The sequence below is a fragment of the Vitis riparia genome, chromosome 18, assembly GCF_004353265.1.
Source record: "Vitis riparia cultivar Riparia Gloire de Montpellier isolate 1030 chromosome 18, EGFV_Vit.rip_1.0, whole genome shotgun sequence".
Lineage (NCBI taxonomy): Eukaryota > Viridiplantae > Streptophyta > Magnoliopsida > Vitales > Vitaceae > Vitis > Vitis riparia.
Window position 1 is genome coordinate 10,321,044 of NC_048448.1, and position 20,984 is coordinate 10,342,027.

Sequence of the window (20,984 nt, forward strand, 5' to 3'; positions counted from 1 at the left end):
ATAATATGAGTACTCGAGCTAATACTAATATTTTCCAAATCCAAATCTTAGAGGATATTTTTAGTTACTCATAGTTGTTAACTAAACCAATAAGGATGTGACATATAGATGGTTGTGTTAATTATATTCGTGTATAAAAATATTTTAAAAAATGAAAGTGATCTCAATGTATATATAACAATAATCATTGAAATTAAGAAAATAACTAAATTGACGAGTAAAGGTGAAATTCAATAATATTGTTTTTATAATTGAAATCGATAATTTTAATATCACGATTATCGAAGTTAAAGGAATGACCAAATTGACAAGTAAAGGTCAAACCTAATAATATTGTTTTTATAACTAAAATCAATAATTTTTGTGATTATCAAAGTTAAAGAATGACTAAATTGACAAGTAAAGATCAAACCCAATAATATTGTTTTTATAATTGAATTTGATGATTTCTTAACAATAGAAATTGGATCTGAACAACATGATTGTGTTAATTAAATTGTGAAAAAAGTGGAACTTAAAAAGATGTCGTTGTAATGGTTGAAATCAATAGAATTGCGTGAATAATATAGTATATGTGCAAAGGTATCGAATTTGCTGGATTGATTTTAAGCAAAAATAAAATAAAATATTGCTGTAATGGGACAAGATTGATTAAAAAAAACAAAGAAAAATTATAATTAACTCTTCAAAATATGGTAATTGAAGTGAGCATAATAAGATAACACTCCTTTGATAATATGTGTACTCGAGTTAATACTAATTGATCCAAATCCAAATCTTAGAGGATATTTTTAGTTACTCACACAATTGTGGACTAAACCAATGAGGATGTGACATATAGATGATTGTGTTAATTATATATGTGTATAAAAATATTTTAGAAAAAGAAAGTGATCTCAATGTATATATAGTAATAATCATTGAATTAAGGAAATAACTAAATTAACGAGTAAAGGTGAAACTTAATAATATTATTTTTATAATTGAAATCGATAATTTTAATATTAAAGGAATGACCAAATTGACAAGTAAAGGTCAAACCCAATAATATTATTTTTATAATTGAATTCGATGATTTCTTAACAATAGAAATTGGATCTGAACAACACGATTGTGTTAATTAAATTGTGAAAAAAGTGGAACTTAAAAGATGTCGTTGTAATGGTTGAAATCAATAGAATTGTGTGAATAAAAATTAGAAGTCAAAGATGTAATGCGAAGATTGAAATCAACGGCATCGTGATGGATAAAATGCGGAGCTCAAATCCGCATTCACAATAGCCAAAATTAATGGAATAGAAAAAGCAAAAAGTCAAAACTAAAGGATGCGATTGTGATGATTGAGATCAATGAAACTAAAAACAAGAAAATTGAAACTCAAGAAATGGTTGCCATGGAACCGAAAACTAAAAAGCTGCAACTCAAAGAATGCCATTATGATAATCAAAATCAAGGGAAACGTGATAATGAGCCTGACGGCCGTGAGATGCCACTGTTAGTTTGTCTCTGCCATATACCATCAATACCCCACATCAGGTACCTGCCCAAAAAAAAATGATGGATTTGGTGATTTCTGCTGAGTTCGTCATACTATCATAAGCAATGCGATAGATTGTACACCCCTGCTATTTCTGGGCGTTGATGGAATTCCACCAACACTTTCCACTTTTCCTGGAGCCAAGTGTGGGCCAAACGAATTTTCCATGTTCATCAAGATCCGAAGTTTGTGGGAAGCCTATACGTTTTACAGTAGTCGGCAGAGCCCCCATTTACTGCAGCTCCACTGCTCTCCCTTTACAGAGCTTTCAATCACCTCCATTTACCATTCCATCATCATAATTTCTCTCTCAAGATGATCACCCAACTGGTGGTTATTTCTCCATATCTAGGGTCAGAGTTATATAACGAATTTGTTTTTCTCCAACATTTGACCAATCTTAAGTCTTATTCCTGAGGTGCCCACTTAAACTATTCGACGAGTTCTCATATAGACTAATGTTAGGTTGAGAGGGCGTGTGTAGAAATTGCTCTTGCCAGCTGTGAGCTTAAAACCAAACCAGGATTCTGTGGAAACACAGATAGTCAAAACAGTGTTCATTAGCTTTCCCACCTGAGCCATCTTTGTTGAATTGACTAGTTTTCCAGCAATTTGGTCTGTTCGATAGAATCCCTCACCACCCAAGGGTACCATGATTCTAGAAAGAACTCAAATTGATGGAAAGTTTCATAAAAATTATAATAATGAAGCCCACACGACTCTTTATTAATTAATTTAAAAATAACGTGCGGGCGTAGAAGCGGGGAGAGCTCGATAGGAAGGAAAAAGGGTGAAGCCTTCTTCAATTATAGCATCCGTTTTTAGTTTTGGTACTTCAAAGGAATCTTTTTAACAGCCAACCAACCATTCTCTTTTGATTCCTTCCAATAATATTTTTTATTTTCTCTCTTCTTTATTTTTTATTTTTGGCATGAGGCCCTTGAGAAAATCAAACTCTTTTTGGCAAAATATTTGAAAATATTTCAACGTCATTCTACGCCCACACGCTTCGTACGTACGACCCCAAGGCTGCCAAAGTTTCATGACACGCCCCCATTGTCTGTGAATATAGAAAAGATTGCGACTTTATTATTTAAACTCTCTTTACACTTTCTTTTTTTCCTCCTCTAGAGCCTTTTGCGGGTCTCCTCTCAAGGTAAAGGATATCACGCCCAAAATTAATATAAGCCTGCCTTCATATTTCCAAGACTATCGGCAACGCCCCACTGGGCTTGACGATCCTTCGTCAAACCCCTTTGGGTCGATCATTTTTTTTTTAAAAAAAGAAAAATTCCGCGTATTTGACTTTTAATTTGCGTGTAATTGAAATATTCCTCTTCCATTTTTTTTTTTCGTGTTTGGATTGTATTTTCTTGGGATTTTTTCCTTTTTCTTTGTTGAGCATTGTTTTTGGAGGGGGAGATTCTTGTTTGGATGGAAAGAAAACATGATTGTGAACTGAGAATATCTTTGTGATCGTTGCTTTTTGAGCGAATTGGGATCCACATCTGATTTGGGTCTCTTCTGCTTCTGTAATTCTTGGAGGTTCTTGATTTTTCTTCAGGTGAGTTCTTCATGTCTATAAGATTCCTTTATATTTTTATTAATCTGAAATTGTGGCAATGATTTGAATAGTTGAATTTAAAGGGCATATCGAGCAACAGGAATCTTTTTCTCTCTCTTTTTTTGGGACTTCCATGATGATGGATTCTTTACTGAATTAAAAGTTGCTCTTTGTAATTCTTTCAATCTTTTTTGGGTGTTGTGGTTTCTGGGAGTTATCCCCCCCTCTTGTCGTCTAAGTTATACCAGCTTAGGTGGTGATCACTTCTCATCCATTGTATAAGCTAGTTTATTTCAATCATTTGGGGTCGAAACACATAGGGAAATAGTATGATGTTTGGTGGGCGATTTATTTTATTTGTTTGGATAAAATTTGGGTTATCAAGAAAAAGAAAAGGTTTGGATAAAATCTGAGAAACCTACTGTTGAAATTGAGGTGTGGATGGAACACATTGGAGTCCACTTGTTGAATTGTGGGGAGATATCTTTCAGGTAATTGTTGTGGGAGTTCTCTCTGCACAAACTGAGATGTCTTTTTCATTTTTCTCACTCATAGTGCCTTTCACTTGCTATTAAGGTTGGGACCTGAATGCCTTTTTTGTCTTTTGGTGTTATAACTCATGTTTGGCTATAGCATTAAATTTCATCAAATTTAGTATTGGAAGAAAGCATATTTCTGTTGTTTTTTGTTAATGCTCACTTTCTACAGCGAGATTGAATTAGAAATAAGCTGCAAGTTGATGCTGTTTCGCATCAGAAAAATTGCTGACACTTGTTACAACTACAACCCACAAAGCCTTAATCAACTAATTGGATTCGGATACATGAAAATGCTAATAAATTGTTAATCTTCTTTCAATATAAATTTCATTCATTGGTGAATGTTTTATGGGTCATGGGAATATGTTAAACTGATTAGATATCGTAAGCTTCTAGAGTACATTTTGCATTTTATGTTGCTCTTGTTTAAATGAATTATTTTTCTGCAGATAGAAGCTCCCTTGGTTATGAGGATATAATAATATATCTCATTATGGGTTGGCTTAACAAAATTTTTAAAGGGTCAAGCCATAAAATTTCAGAAGGGAATTATCATGGGAGATATCAAGGGGATACCGTTCAAAATGAACCTTCTTGTTCAGGGGTAATCTCTACTGCTATTTCTTGTCATGTCTCTCTTTATTGCTATTTTGAGTTATTGCATAGTTAATTGGTCCAGATTATTTTCTCACATTTTTCTTGAGAGTGGGATTTAATTTTTCACTATTTATAGCCTTGGAAAAATTCTCACATTTTCTGAATTTTGTAAATCAGCTTTCAATTATGCCCTTCCTATTCTAATCTGTCTCAGTTTGGATTTTTAATGTAGGATGTGTGGGCAGAGACTGAGAATGAAGATATAGACCGTGCTATTGCATTATCCCTTTCAGAAGAAGAACAAAAAGGAAAAAAAGTGATTGGTGAGTAACATGGCTAGCAAGTGCCCTCATAGATATTCTTGCTTCTATATAATTGCCTCATGGATCTTACCTCTATTATATCCGAATTACTACAAAATATAGCTGCTTAACTAGAATCAAGGAATGTTTTTTGTGTTATGCTGTATATATGTTTGGAAGGCATTGCACCATATGCACATACTGGTGTCCTTGATATTTTAGTCAAAATTCCATTTAATCATTAATCTCTCATTACTTTCCACCAAAATTTTGGCATTACATGTCAGAAGAGTAATTTACACTATGGCTTTATTTGTTCTTTTGGAAAACATTTTATGGAAAAAAGTGTAACAGAAATCAGGCTATAATCGAGAGGGTAGAGTATTCCCTGCCTCTCATGAGAGCTATTTGTATCTCTTCATGATGGAAAACTGACAGGAATGATGGGAGCTTCCCTAATCATGAAGAAAAAGTTTCCCCTAAACAGTATGGCAACATGCCATTATGGAATTTCCTTTTCTTAATGATATAAATTATAATAAAGATCACTTCATGCTCTTATTGTTTTCTTGCACCAATATTGAGGTACATGATACTTTTTGAGAGAAATTATTATACATAGACTAAAGGGAACCTATTCATATTATGAAAACTAGCCTCATTTAAGAACTGATGGGATAGTACACACTATAATTATGATTTATAGAGGTCAGGTATGACATTTTGGATCAACTCTTGAATTCCAGAATAGTCACCTGGACTGCTAATGGCTTTTTTTTTTTTTAATTCTTGTCTGTCTTTGGATAAAAATAAAAAAATAAAAAAAAAGTTCAACTTCATAAATGGAAGCTCCTTATGTTAAAAAATTCTTCAATTCCTCCTTCCAAATACATCAAAAAGATGGCATGAGGGACACAACTTTGAGCCCTCTTTCATGCTTCTGGACTGATCTCTTGATCATCAATCATCTAGACGAACTAGGTATACCCAACATACCTTGGAGAGAACAAAAACAAGTTGCAAAATGGCTATAACTACTTGATGTGGTTTCTTATAACTAGTTTTATTATGCCCTTCCAAGTGATAGTTGATGTGATGTGGAAAAATGCAATTTAATCCTAATTGATAATTGTTATTTTATCATGTCAGCCAATAGGAGTCATAACAAAATAAACAAGTCCTAATTCAAAGAGTCAAACCTAATCTTAATGGTTTGAATTAAAATTTCGAGTTGATGTAGTTGGATCCAAGGTATTAGTCATCTCATTTGGAAACCAATTGACTTTTAGTGAGGTCGGGCTAAACCTCTTTATAGAGTTCAGCATCACACTCATCTCAAGGCTGCACATACTCATCTTGAGGCATACAAACCCATCATTAGTTTCATTTCTTGAGTCATCATTTTTCAAGGGGTGGTATTGTTGCATACTTAACAATCCATCCTCCAACATGGCACTTCTATGACCTGAATCCATGACCTACTTTTGATACCACTTGTTAGGCTTAAGGCTTTAATCATCTCATTTGAAAATCAATTAGACTTGAGATGAGATGGCTAAATTTCTGATATTAATAAGTGGTATCAAGTGAAGTCATGGTTCTTGGGAGCATCATATTGAGGGAGAGATTGGTAAGTATGAAACAATATTGGAATGCATCCCAAGATGAGTTTGTATACCTATGGATGAGTGTTGTTCCGAAATTGCTGTTGGTATGTATGGGGATGAGTGTGATCTAGAACTTCATGAAGGATTATAACTATATTCTCACTAAAAGTCAATTGGTTTTCGAATGAAATGATCAATGATTTGGGTCTAATAAGTGGTATTAGAGCTAGGTCATGGGTTTGAGTCACAAGAACATCATGTTTGAGGAGGGATTGCTAGGTATTGCAACAATTCTGCTCCTATGGAAATGATTACTTAGGAAAGGAACTTTGGGATGAGTGTGTATGTCTCATGATGAATTGAGATGAGGGTTTCCTTGAGGTTAGTGTGATGTCAAATGCCATAAAAGGGTATAGTCACAACCTCACCAGCTGTCAATTGGTTTTCAAATGGGATGGCTAAAATTTTAAGCCCAATAAGGGGTATAAGATCCAAATCATGGGGGTTCAAGACGTAGGAGGATCATCTTGGGGGAAGAATTGTAAAGTTTGCAACAATTCTGCTCAATAGATGGGTGTGCATGCCTTGGATAAGTGCTGCCCCAGAGGGTGTTGGTATGCTTCGGGGTGAGTATGACCTCAAATTCCATAAAAGGGTATAGCCACATCCACACTTAAAGTAAATTGGTTTTCAGGTGAGATGACTAATGTTTTGGTCTTAATAAATGTATCCTAAATTGGTGCCAATCTAAGACCATGATGCATAATAGATTACAATGTAGTCATTCTGTATATATTATACAAATTATCATGAAAACACTTCATTTTTTGAACATGAGAAAAACTTCTAGTATCAAACTCATCCTTAAGGGAAGAGTGGAATAGATACCTGTGTTTTGAAAATGGAGCATTTGAAAAAATATAATTCATGCTCATAAAAGAGAGAGATGGTTATTGGCACTGAGCATATAATTCAGTTTGTTTGACTCTCTATCTCGACTTTTTATTACCATATTGAATACATTTTTTTCTGTTTTTGATATGTCAGACAATGGATTAGTTTTTTCCTCGAGTGTCCTCTGGTGAATTCACTTATCTTTGCTAATTAAGTGGGTTGGGTTTTTCAGCTTTATTATTATAGGGTTCTTGGAGTGGTTAGCTTCCAATTAAGGGGTGGTGAGGCTTTGTTGGTTTTCTCTTTGTTTTGAGAGGTGCTAGTTGCTTTGTATACCCCTGTATGCTTTGTAGCTTTTTGCCTCTATTTTAATACAATTTGCTTTACTTATCAAAAAAAAATTATTAGCAAATATCTTCCATTTTTTGATTCTTATAATTTGTCTTACTACAGTTAATAAGTTTCTGAAATGATTGGATAGATAATGAATTTCAATTGGAGGAAGATGAACAACTTGCTAGAGCTATACAAGAGAGCTTGAATATTGAGTCTCCTCCACAACATGGAAATGGAAATGGAAATGGAAATATTTATCAACCCATTCCATTCCCCTACTCAACAGGGTTCAGGTATAAGAGTTTTTTTATGTTACCTACATACTATTATCTTATTTATAATATGATTTTGTTTCATCATTCCTTGGATTCCTTTGTATACTTCCATCACACATGTTTAGGATAATGTATATAATTATCAACCACAATGATGGGATGCAGTTCTTTACTTACCTTTTTTTTTAATAATTTCTGTATTATGAGTTTATTTAGCCTAATGCATGCTTTTCTTACTTTAGAAACTCAGGCTTGGTAAATATGCAAAGATTGCCTTGTTCTAGATACTGATGACGGTGGCATATTTATTAGGAAACTCAAATGAAAGAGAGAAAAAAAGAACAACGAAAAAGAAAAATAAGAGATCCTGAAGACCATCCCTGGAATTTACAGTTCATGAAAAGCAAAAGATAACTATCCAACATAATAACAGGTCTTATACTACTATATATATTTTTTAAAAATTTTTTATAGGCATATACTACTCTATTTTCTTGGCTACTTGGTACTTTTGTTTTTTAGATCTTTTTGGCTTTTTTTGGGTAGATTTAAGTATTTTAATTGAAGTCTTATAGCATAGGTAGGCAGAAAACAATTCATTCATAGTTCAAGTTTGAATCGTCTTACTTGTACAGTTCTGTGTTTCTAAAGTTCCAGTTTCTGGCTGTGAATGTGGTTAAGTTCGTATTGTGTTAAGTCTTAATTGTCATATGCACAAGCTCTTACGTACACAGTATTATTCCTGAATTTAAAGAAAGAAATAAGGGTGAAATGGTGTTCTCTCCACTTTGTGCTGCCTTATTACTGACTTTGGACTTCTGTTTTGAAGACATTCTCTCCATTTTGTTTTCCAAGATTTGAGTCCTAGGTTTAATCAATCCCACCTACTTCTGCCCAAACCAGTCTATATACCATGACACTCAGTTTCATGTTTCTGTCACTTTATTTCTTCCAGATTGTCAAGTTTGCCTTCATATTAAGGCCCTTAGTCTTAGGTCTCAACCACTCTGTGCACCGTAGGACCTTCTTGTGTGAGTCATTCATGACTTAAATTTTTTGTTGTTGTGATTGTAAAACACACTCCAATTGTACTATCCACTTGAAAGCTCTTTCCGAGCAGAATCAGTTGATATATTAAAGGTCTATTTTGAGATTCTTTAGCCTAAGCTTGCTGGTCTCTGAAACCATTTGTTAAAGTGTTTAGGCAATCATTTGCCAAAGAATTGAGGAAGATAAACCTGCCATGTTGAGATTGCATCATGGTGGTTTCCTTCCTTAATGTTTTTCATAGAATTTATTGTTCAAATTAATTGATAAAAAGTAAATGCTCTATGTGAAAATATGCATATTACTCCAATGTAGTTAAATAAAATGTGGATGAGCTGAAGCACATAAATAGTTGGACATTTAGTATCTCATGAATGAGTTGTTCCTGAAATCTGAACTTGGGGACAGATTCCAAGTTAACTTGCAGGCTGAATCCAAGTTTTGAAATACTGCTTATACCCTACAGATTTTTCATAAAGGATGGTAAACTCTGTTAGTGCTTTTCACAACACCTGAAACTGAAGTGCTGAAGAATGAGGAAGGAATCTGATAGGCCTGCTATACGTTATGTGTATGCTAGAAAAGGGAAGAGAAGTGTACTGCCACCTGGCGGTTAGTTGTAACAGTCTTAGTATAGGCTGGGTAACAATCTTGATACAGGCTGGAATAGCTTATATAGGAAAAAAATGGAATTAGTTAAGGACTGGTTGTTCTGTGAATCTGGTAGGAGAGTGATAGCCTCTCGAATAGCTGTCTTAGTATCAGTTTGGTCTTTTTTTTTTTTTGTAATTCTTGAAATTCAGTAATAATTCTCCACTAGATACCTATCAGAATCATTCCCAGGATAAGATAGTTTGTTTTTGTATGCATCAAAACGTAGTGGAGACTGGAATCTGCCCCATCTGTAGCATTAGATTATTATGGGAATTCAAATTTGTTATTCATATTTACATTTTCTAGTTTTCTCATTCAAGATTATTTCCCTCATGAGGAATTTTACACAATCACAAGGAACATTATCAAATAATGCCCTGTTTCTGTATTTTTTTGGATAGGATCTGTGCTGGTTGCAATACTGAGATTGGTCATGGACGTTTTCTAAGTTGCATGGGTGCAGTTTGGCATCCAGAATGTTTCAGATGCCACGGTTGCGGCTACCCAATTTCTGATTATGAGGTGAAATAATAATACTCTATATTGGCTGCTGAAGCACTCTAGTTCTTAGCTGATTCTTGTCTGCAGTTGCTATTATGCTACTTAAACAGATTGATATAGAATTATCATTTGGGTGATGTAATCAGTGGCTATTGTGCTATCTTTATAGATTGCTGCAGAAGTATCATTTGTTTGATGTTTCTACTGGCTAACTTGGCATATATTCTTGTTCTTGTAGTATTCTATGAATGGGAATTACCCTTATCACAAATCTTGCTACAAGGAGCACTATCACCCAAAATGTGATGTTTGCAAGCACTTTGTAAGTATCTGTCCGGCTTGAGGAAAAAAATTTTCTTGCCATATATTTTAATCCAAAGCATGATGCTCTCTTAGAGTCTTCCTTTTCCTGTCAAATGCTGCATGTTCAATAAACCTGAAAAAATCTACAGGAACTTTTATGTCATATCAGAGTGCCAAATTTTCACATGCATATGTTAAAATATCGGGTAACAGATTATTGCTAAATTTCTTGGAAATGTTGGTCTTGAGTTTCAAATTAATCTTTTATAGAATGACATACAGTGTGTCTGAGACTTCAGACTGGTGAACTAATATGCAAAAAAATAAGAAGGCAGGCAAGAAAGTGAAACCTATTTTTTCATTTTTTATGTATTCCTGAAACACAATGGATTTTGCCACCTCTTACAACATTATCCAATATCAAGGTGCTATTTTGTTTCAAAATGGTCTCATCTAATATTACGTCTTTCAGTTTCGTAACATAAGTTGGGTAATTTTGAAATTAAAGAAAAAAGAAGAGCATATCCATGTTTGCTTCTTAGTGACATTGTGAATTTCCATTGTGAGAGCAACATTTGCCCCCATGCTAACATTTAAGATTCATGTATTCAACTATTAACTGTTCCCAATCCATGTGATCCGTTATTTAGCCAGGATCGTATGGCTGGAAATAACTGCCACAACTGCAGTCTAATTACATACCATAATCATCAGTTATCTGTGAATAAAAAATTTCAAATCATTTGATATGGATTAGAACTTAAAAAATGTTATAAAGCATTTGGTCTTCATCTGGAGAGGTAAGTCATGTTGATCACCATCCTTAACTTAAATCCTATTAAGCAAGAATACATTTTCTTATAATTCCCATTTAGAAAGTAGCTTTGCTGACTGATTGAGAGTTTCTACTTTTGATTTCTGAGATAAAGCACCCAAAATTTGTTAAATGCTGTGATTATGTGAAGACTTGTGGAGATTTGAGATTCAAAAGGCCGCTTTTGACTGGACATATTATCCTAGTCCAGCCAAATCATGTCTTTTTATTGAGAATTTTGGGATTTTCTAATATTGTACATCATTTTAAGCTTCATATAATATGATGTGCTATGAGAATTAAGAAAATGAGATATGCAATTTTACTACTCTTCTTCCTTTGGATACTTCACTCATTTTCAGTTTGTGTTGGTTTCTTGGAACATAAATATATTTTTACAGATTCCAACGAACCCTGCTGGTCTTATTGAATATAGGGCGCATCCTTTTTGGGTTCAGAAGTACTGCCCTTCTCATGAGCATGACAGAACACCTAGATGCTGTAGCTGTGAGAGAATGGAGGTTAGTCTGAATGATTTATTTATTCTTAAATCTGAAAATATGGCCTGTTTATGATTCTTGAGGAGAATATAGATGACTGGGTAACATAAAAATTTTGTTAATATATGCAGCCACGGGACACAAGATATGTTGCCCTTAATGATGGTCGGAAGCTCTGCCTGGAGTGTCTGGACTCTGCAATCATGGATACCAATGAATGTCAACCCCTCTATCTTGATATACAAGAGTTTTATGAAGGTTTAAATATGAAAGTGCAGCAGCAAGTTCCATTACTCTTGGTCGAAAGACAAGCACTGAATGAAGCCATGGAAGGAGAAAAGAGTGTAAGAGCAAATGTTATTAAAAATTTCATACCTGCTATGATATGCAGGGCACTTCTTCTTAGCAACAATTAGGACCGCATTTGACACAAAAACCTTGTGCACATGTGTCAACTAATATCTGACACCTGGAGTTTTCAACTCCAGAATCATGGATCCAATGAGTGCCAGCCCCTCATATCTTGTTCTACAAAACTTTACAAAGATTTAGACATGACAATGAAGCAGCAAGTTTCATTGCTTTGGTTTGAGAGACAAGCACTGAATGAAGCCATGGAAAGGAGAACAGAACTTAAAGGCAAATGTTTTCAAACTGTCTTATATCAGCTATGATATATGGGGAACTTTTCCTTGGAATGCTTATCCATACCTTTTTCCACTAGTGTCTGACACTTGTTTGGGCATTTACAGGAGTTCACCTTTATGTGCTTCGGAGCACAATAATTGAGTTAACCTTTATCAAAGTTTATCATTTCATTAGAAAGCAATGATTTCTTGTGTTTGAAGTGAACAAGTTTATTTGTTTCCTTGTCCTTGACCAGGGCCACCATCACATGCCTGAGACTAGGGGACTTTGTCTTTCTGAAGAACAAACTGTCAGCACTGTAAGTATTTTATTTTAAGTTTTTTGTTTGTGTCAACCTCCAACCACACTTTCCCCACTTTCCTGACAATGGAATGATGTGTGTTGCATGAAGATTTTGTATCTGTTATTTGGAGATGGTATTTGATTTACCTTGAAAATTCTCAGATTTTGAGGCGTCCTAAGATTGGGACTGGAAACCGAGTCATGAATATGATAACAGAGCCTTGTAAACTAACACGTCGTTGCGATGTGACCGCAGTTCTCATTTTGTATGGCCTTCCTAGGTACTCTTCTATTATCTCAATTTGCTGTTGTACTTGCTACTTATAATACATGAGGACCGTTGCCATGCACAAAAGAGAAGGAACAAAAAGGAGAAGACCATATTTAAAAAAAAGAAGAAAAAACAGCCTGAAAGTCATCATTTCCTATAATTAATGTATAAATAACGTTTTACTGACTTACAAAACTACATTACACAAAGGAACTTTTGTTGCATAATAATTTGATTTGCTGTTAGGGAAAATTACATAGTATCATCAGGGTAGTTTTATCTCACTGAATTTTATTTTGTTTTTTAAAAAATTTCATACTGTTTCCTCCTTTGCTTTCATCCATCAAACAAACCAACACAGTATTAAAGAAGCTGTTCTTGGGGAAATTAGATTGGAGAAAACAAAGGTGCCAGCATCCCATTTCCTGAAACTGTGCATAGTGTTTGCATTTGTACACAGATAAGTGAATGCGATATCACTCATCAGGCAAACAACAATGCTTCCTAAATATTTGCCTATGGCTCATCTGAAATGTGGTGGGCATCATTATTGTCCTAAGCATACCATGGAGATTTGTTGGATCTTGTATGCTTTCCTGATGAGGATGGACATTAGTATTAGTTAAAATTAAATTAGGATTAGTATTAGGTAAAATTAAATTAGGATTGGTATTTATTGGAGTTAAATTAGGACCAACGAATTAGACTATATGAGCATTAGAATTAGAATCATAATAGGTTATTAGAATCCTAGTAGAATTTGGATTTCTTAGAGAGTCTTATAAATAAGACTAATTGATGTAAACCAAAGTAGTGATTGACAATTAAATATATATATATATATATTTTGCAAGTGTTACAATTTTCAATTATGAGATTCCATTGATTTTCTTCTTAGTGAGACTCTAAAGTTTCTATCTCTTCTTCTTATCTTCTTTCTCTATTTTTTATTTTATTTTATTTTATTTTTCTGCCATAAACTTTACCCCTTGTTCCTTTCCTTAAACTTGAGATGATAGTTGCACACACTTATACCATGGATGACGTTTATTAGTTAGCCCTTAAAAGAGAAGAAAGGCTAAAGTTTCAGGTTTTCCAAAGTCCAAGTTCACAAATTAGGAACACTTTCTCTAACTAGACAACAAACAAATCATTAAGCACAACAAATTTCCAAATTTCTAATCATGTGAATGGTGAGGGTAGTAATGAACAAGCTTTGAATGGGCCTAATACATATGCTAATAAAGGTAAAACTTCAATGAGTATTGGAGATAAAAAGGTATGCATAACTCCTTTATACTTTAAGTGTGGTGGGCATGGTCATGATGTTGTGTGCCCAAGCAAAGGTTTACACTTTTACGTTGAAGAACTAGAATTTGAATTGAAAAATTATTCGAAGAGAAGACCACAATGAAGATGAACTTAGTGAAGAATGCGATTACTATGATGGTATATGATAGAAGGCCATAGTCTCGTAATGTAACATGTGTTAACCATCACAAAGGTGAGACAAGAAGAAAATTGGCGACGTACTAGCATTTTCCATACAAGTATCTCATGTTGAGGTAGGTTGTCTACCATGATCATTGATGGAGGTAGCAGTCTAAACATAGTTTTGCAAGAGCTTGTTGAGAAGCTAAACCTTAAAATAGAGAAACATCCGAATCCATTTTGAGTAGCATGGGTTATCGCCACCTCTATTTCGATAAATTTTCGTTGCTTGGTCATATTCCTTTTTGGCAAGGACTTTGAAGAGTCTGTATGGTGTGAGATCTTATTAATAAAAGTGAGTCATATTTTGCTTGGAAGACATTAGCTTTTTAATAAAAGGGTTTACCATGATGACTACAAAAATACATATACTTCTATATACAATGGCGTAAGAAGATCCATTGTCCAATGAAAGAAGTTCTGCCAGTTAAGAAGCAAGAGGAGGTACAACCAAAAAAGGTGCTTAATATGCATCAATTTGAAAAGGAAAGCATGGAAACTAAAATTTGCTCTAATGGCTCAAGAAGTGGATGAATTTAAAGAGAAATATAAGGAATACCCAACAAAAGTACGGAATATCCTTGATGATTTTTTTGACTTATGGCCTATAGAATTACCTAATAAACTTCCTCCTATGCGTGACATACAACTTAACACAAGCTTGTTGATGACACATAATTATTTTGAGAACTATTAACTTGTTTCACAACATTGGAACATCTTTCGAAGTTTGGTACTTGTCTTGCATGAAATTGAAGAAGTTTAGAGATCTCAGGATTCTATCTTATCATGGTAAAGAGTCAATGAAGAAAAAAAAGTGGAAGTTTGCTCAAGATTGCAATTGACCATGGAAAATTTCTAAAACTTGAGCTGGAGTTTTTGTATTAGTTGGGGGAAACTGATGAGGATGAGCTTTAGTATTAGTTGGAAGTAAATTGAAATTAGTATTAGTTGAAATTAAATTAGGATTAGTATTTATTGGAGTCAAATTAGAAGTAGCTAATTAGGTTATAGGAGAATTAGAATTAAAGTCATAATAAGATATTAGAATCCTAATAAAATTTGGATTTCTCAGAGAAGCCTATAAATAAACTAATTGATGTAAACTAAAGTATTGATTGATGATTAAATAATATTAGTTTTTTTTTTTCTAAGCATCAGAATTCTCGATGGTGAGACTCCATTGATTGATTTTCTTCTAGGTGAAACTCTTAGAAGGCCTTTGTGAGACTCTAAGTTTTCTATCTCTCCCTCTTCTTATTTATTTTATTTTGCTGCCATAAACTTTGTCCTTTATTCCACTCCTTAAATCTTAAAAGATAAAAACCCTAACCCACCTATTTGATTGTAGGCAACCATCCTAGGATTGTCCTATATCATTTCCTCAGCCTCAGCCAAGTTGGAGCGGTTGTTTCCATAAGTGGTATTGATCATGCTCTTGGCTCAATGCAAGAGATGCTCCAATGGTTGGTTCTCATGATTACAACTCCTAAAGGGTATCAGAGCATTGTGACACTGTGTGTTACAGTAGGAAGGAAAGGGACTTCAATTCTTCACTATAGCTGCTTCATTATTTTACTTTACATATTGATCTGTAAAGAGATCTCTTTGTTGCCCAGGTTTGATTTTAAACCTAACAGATTAATCAATCAAAATATCGATTAGGAGAGAGAAAGAAAGAGAGATTAGGGTAATTAGCTAAAAGGTTTCTAGCATTGCCATATGCGGCAGAAGTCCAGACATCAGCCACAGATATTGCGTGTTCACACTTTTCCCCATTTTCCTTTTTGTTAAAAATGGTGGCAGAAGATAAGTATGCCCTCACATTTGAGTTTTGTTTCTTGGATAAATTTTCTAATGTAAGTAAACACTCTTTGTATACAGGTTGCTAACTGGGTCGATCCTTGCTCACGAGATGATGCATGCCTGGCTCCGACTAAATGGTGCTCCACTATTCTATGGCATATTTCTTGTTAAGTGAATGCGTTGGGGAAATGTGAAAATAAAATCTTTTCATTTGACTCAATTCCCTTTCTTTCCTACAACTGAAATGAGGTCACTTGTTTTCTTAGCAGTTGCTAAAAAGCAGGTCACTTCAGGATTTCAAGGAAGTGCTTCATTCCTGTATTTTTTATGATTGGGTGATGGGGTTCATATGTAGCAATTTGTTTATTTAAGGCTGCGTTTGGTTCCCGGAAAGTACTAAGGAAAGAAAAAAAATATGAAGGAAAATGACTTTCTTGTCTTTGGTTTTACTAAAAAAAATATGAAAGGAAGTCAAATATAATTAAAATTATTAAGAAATTTATATATTTTAAAATTATTTAATCTTTATATAAAAGAGTTAAATAAGTGAAAAAAATTTGAAGTGGTACATAAAAATAATTTATTGATTTTAAATCTATTTTTTATTTTTCTTCACTTTTTCTTTTCTTTTATTTTTCCTCTATATTTTTTCCCATGCATTTTCCTTTAAACTTTCCGGGAACCAAACATACCCTAAATGTTGTTGATAGGAAACATTAAACTGATCCATTCTAGCATTGTCTCCTCATTTCCACAATCTTAGGTATTTGCATCTCAGATGCTAATGTATTTGCTGTTTCCCTTGGAAGGTTATCGAACTCTTGCACAAGATGTGGAAGAAGGTATCTGTCAGGTGCTAGCTTATATGTGGCTAGATGCTGAGCTGACATCTGGATCTGGAAGTAATGTTCCATCAACATCATCTGCTTCCACGTCTTCAAAGAAGGGTGCAGGATCTCAATGTGAGAGGAAGCTTGGGCAGTTCTTCAAACACCAGATTGAATCAGACACATCCCTTGTCTATGGAGCTGGATTCAGAGCTGGCCATCAGGCAGTGCTTAAATATGGCCTTCCAGCCACTCTAAAGCATATTCATCTGACAGGCAATTTTCCATATTGAATTTTTGGGCCCTGAATTCGATGGTGCTTCTACATTTATCGGAGTTCAAAGCTTGGTGTTTATTAAGTTAGATCCAAAGCACAGAGTTACATTTTATAGAGCAGTTTCCCATAATGATGATTTTTATACCTTGTAGCTATTGTCCCATCAACAATGTTTCTTTTTCAAATATTTAATAAATTGATATTTTATTTTTATTTACAAATTTCCATATTCTTCACCTCATCCTTCTTTTAATAAGCTCTATTGTTCAGATTATATTTTGGTGCTTTAGGGTACTGAAGAATGCCCCATGAAGTTCAGTTGGATTTGGAGTAGACAAAATCACATGAGATGCTGCCTTCATCATCCTCATGGGAATAACAGGGAAAACATATCAATATTAGGCTGGACTGTTATTTTGTAATAATATATACAAAATATTATTACATGGAATCACTCCAACAGGCTTGACACCCCCATAATCATGATATATATACAAAATATTATTACATGGAATCACTCCTAACAGGCTTAACACCCCCATAATCATAATCTAAGCAAACTTGTCAAACTGCATTTCTGACTTCTGTAGGTCCACTTGAATCTTCAACAGGGTTGACACTACCTCACCCATGCTTGGTCTTCTTGCTTGATCTTTTGCCAAGCAGGCTATGCTTAGTTTTGCAATCCTCGTGGCAGATTCAATCCCATTATTTCCTAGGAGACAAGGATCAAGAAAGTGACCAAGCTCGATCTCTGCATTTCCTCTCTCCATGATGGAAATCATGGCTTCTGAAAGCAGTACTTCCTCTTCATCCTGTATTATAACGGCATCTTTTCCAGTAATCAGCTCCAACATCACCACTCCGAAAGCATAGACATCAACCTTGGGAGTTATTGACCCTGCCTCTATGTACTCAGGTGCCATATAGCCTCTAGTGCCAACAACAAGCATATTCAGGGCATGGGTCTTTGCTCCCTTCACTGCTGTCCTTGCGAGGCTGAAATTCGCAATCTTGGCTCTCAGATTTTTGGTTAATAGAATGTTGCTACTCTTGATGTGCTTATGCACATAGGCAGGCTTGGTGAAGTTATGAATATAGTGAAGGCCATTAGCAACATCTAGGGCAATCTGGATCCTCTTGCTCCAGCTCTGACTATGGTTGGAGCTTTCTTCGTGAAGCCATTCTCTTAAAGAACCATTTTCCATGTACTCGAATACAAGGTAGAAACAGCTGCCATTCTTGCAGACACCATGCAGCTTTATCAAATTGAAGTGGTTGAGCTTGTTCAGAATGTTCACTTCCTCCGATACATCCACTTTCATTTTTTTCACTGCTACGATTTCCCTGCCCAGCTCTGCACGAAAGACACAACCTTTTATCCTACTCTTGGAACTGAAATTCCCAGTGGCCTTCTTTAATTTCTTGAATTCAAACACTTTCGGGACTGGATCAACACTAGCGATTTCAACAAGGAGATCTTCTGGCAATACACTTTTTGTTTTTCCATGAACTGGAGGAACCTTCTTTGATCTCTTCTTGTAAAATAGGAAGACAATGGACAAAATGACACTGAGGCCCAGCAAAAAACAACCTGCAGCAATTCCAGCACCCAAGTAGATTCTTCTCTTGGATATACTGCTCCCAGAATCAGAAGTGGGCGGAGGTGGATCGAGTACTGGTTGAGTAGCGTGAGTTTTGGTCTGTGAGCTCAAGGGTTCAGTTTTCAGGGGAATCAGAATTGTTGTGAAAGGAAAAATTGTTGGGTTTTCTTCTGAGATTAACCCATTTGCATCCGCTATACTCTTTGCACTGACATTGAACCTTTCACCAATGGTCGGAAAGTTATCCTCCCAGCTAACCGAGTAAGTCAGTAGATACTTCGTTCCATTTTCTGCTTGATGCTCTGTAGGACAAGCGCATCGAAGTGGTACATGCAATTCAAGGCCAGGTGACAAGCTGAATTCACTATAACGATTTGCCCGCATAAGAGAATCACATGTAGATAATCCCTGGTATGTGTTGTTCCCTATAATAAAGTATGTTTGCTGGTTATCCTGGATATGAAACGTGGTGTTGGCTTGATAATACTGACCTAAGCAAGAGCAATTCACTGGAACGATCACCTCTTTTCCAGTGGGGAAGACAGTGAGCGTTTTCACACTGTTGATTCCTGCAAGCTCCCCTGGGTTTGAAGACATGAGCATTGAAATAGTTGGAACTGAATTATAAGGAGGTTCAGACTTGAAGATGAGAAAGGCCTGGCAGGAGGAGTATAGGCCATTGCAGGTGTAAAGGAAAGCCGAAGAAGGACCGGAGTCATCGCTGTTGTCACAGTTGAGTACTGAATTTCCTGAATATTCTTGTTGAGCATTGATGCATGAAGCTAAGGAAATGAGAATGAACAAACTTAGGAGAGTCTGATACATGGTCATTGGTTTGTCCGGGAAATGAGAGTAATGATTGTGAAGGAGCTGAGAATCTGTTTCATGGTAACTAATTGGTGGAATATCATGACCACTTTAGAATGATGTTGATGATGGATATAACCGCGTGAAAATAGGGGAATAAGCGTGTGCGGATTAAAGAAAGGGTGATTCTGGATTCGGTCGACTAAATGGCACGTCTCATGGACCCTAAATTTGTTTTAGTATGCTCTGTCACGCAAATAATGGAATTTTTAAACCTTTGCTTAGGGCCAAATTCAATGATACAACAATGATTTTTGGCCTGCCCTAGTTTAAATACCTTCATTAAAGACTATTTGGTTTTTCGTTAAGTCTTATCTTTTAGACTCTCTAGGCGGAAATTAACATCAATAATTCTTTAACTTGAGCCTTGACCTGGTTTATATGTCCAAAATTCCAGATGCTCCATTTCAAGGATAATAATAATAATTTAATCTAAACTAGGGCGGCCCGTGATACTAGTCTACTGGAGGGAGAGATCTAAGGGGTCGTCGGTTTTATTAATCCTAGACTAGACCGGCCCTCCGAACCCGGCTGGTCAAACTATTGGACATGCAAGTTGTGCACTGCTTCAAAGCCCGGATGAGGCAGGGAGTATGAAAAAATATTCGAGTAATTAATTAATCACGGTATCATGCCTATTGTCCGCCAACCACTTGCCAGTGGATTTTGAGGCAAGCAGCCACATTGTTAGCATCTTGTATAAGTTCAAAGGGTTTAAGTGCTTGACCAACATGGTCCAGAGTCCAGACCGGGAAAACTGATCAGGCTTGACCGAAACATGGGCCCGCGGTTCGTCTGGCAGTGACGCATAGGCAGGAGTGGCTTATGTGCCAGCCCGAAGAATGGGTCAAAACCTATGATGACAGATGATCCAAGCTATTTTGTAGTCCTAAGTTCCTAACTGACTCCATTAATTTACGCTTTAGTGCGCATTTCTTGCAAGAATATGAGGTGGGCGTAGAGGGAAATGGGTCCGCCTAACAAATATTTGGGGACAAAAAAAAGGATCTGTGGGGCTTGTCGAATATTTGGAACAACAGTAAAGGACCAAACTATATGCTGGGAATTCCAAAGCCCAAAATTGAATGTAAATGGCCTAAAAGTAGGTGTGGGTCAAGGTCTTATAAGCATTGAAAAACATACCTACCTTATCTAGAAAAGAAGCCCGGGACTGAAGAGTGGAATGTCTCAATGACTAGCACCATCCAAATGCATGAATGATGAATGTCACATGGGAGGCAGCGTAATCAGAGCCATTTCCTTTTGCCCCGTTTCGAATTCTAGATGCTTGTTCATAATGGCAAACATGGTCATATGAGTGTTACAGTTCAAAAGGGACAAAGTGGTGGCTGGCACCTCCTCATAATGGCAAACAACGCCAAATTGGTACTACTCCACAAATGGTGTTGGGCCCTAGACCAGGACCTCCCCCTCCATCTCT

The 20,984-nt window shown here is 35.5% G+C and overlaps 2 protein-coding genes across 3 annotated transcripts; one reads left to right on the plus strand and one right to left on the minus strand.

The window, feature by feature from the left end:
- Nucleotides 1-2,527: 2,527 nt before the first annotated feature.
- On the plus strand, nucleotides 2,528-17,289 carry LOC117906325 (protein DA1-like). Of its 2 annotated transcripts, none has more exons than XM_034819313.1 (12): nucleotides 2,528-3,101; nucleotides 4,090-4,244; nucleotides 4,470-4,560; nucleotides 7,522-7,669; nucleotides 9,754-9,874; nucleotides 10,092-10,175; nucleotides 11,372-11,491; nucleotides 11,602-11,814; nucleotides 12,354-12,416; nucleotides 12,563-12,681; nucleotides 16,047-16,134; nucleotides 16,238-16,387. In XM_034819313.1, the coding sequence occupies exons 2-12, from the start codon at nucleotides 4,134-4,136 to the stop codon at nucleotides 16,337-16,339; spliced, it is 1,260 nt and encodes a 419-aa protein (XP_034675204.1). In that variant the 5' UTR covers nucleotides 2,528-3,101; nucleotides 4,090-4,133; the 3' UTR covers nucleotides 16,340-16,387. The 2 variants fall into 2 exon arrangements, with proteins under 2 accessions (XP_034675204.1, XP_034675202.1); XM_034819311.1 differs by lacking the exon at nucleotides 16,238-16,387 and adding an exon at nucleotides 16,778-17,289 and having other exon boundaries at nucleotides 2,550-3,101; nucleotides 16,047-16,105.
- Nucleotides 17,290-17,460: 171 nt separating this feature from the next.
- Nucleotides 17,461-20,936, minus strand: LOC117906324 (protein LYK5-like). The gene has a single exon (XM_034819310.1). The coding sequence runs from the start codon at nucleotides 19,505-19,507 to the stop codon at nucleotides 17,624-17,626; it is 1,884 nt and encodes a 627-aa protein (XP_034675201.1). The 5' UTR covers nucleotides 19,508-20,936; the 3' UTR covers nucleotides 17,461-17,623.
- Between the last annotated feature and the right edge of the window lie 48 nt (nucleotides 20,937-20,984).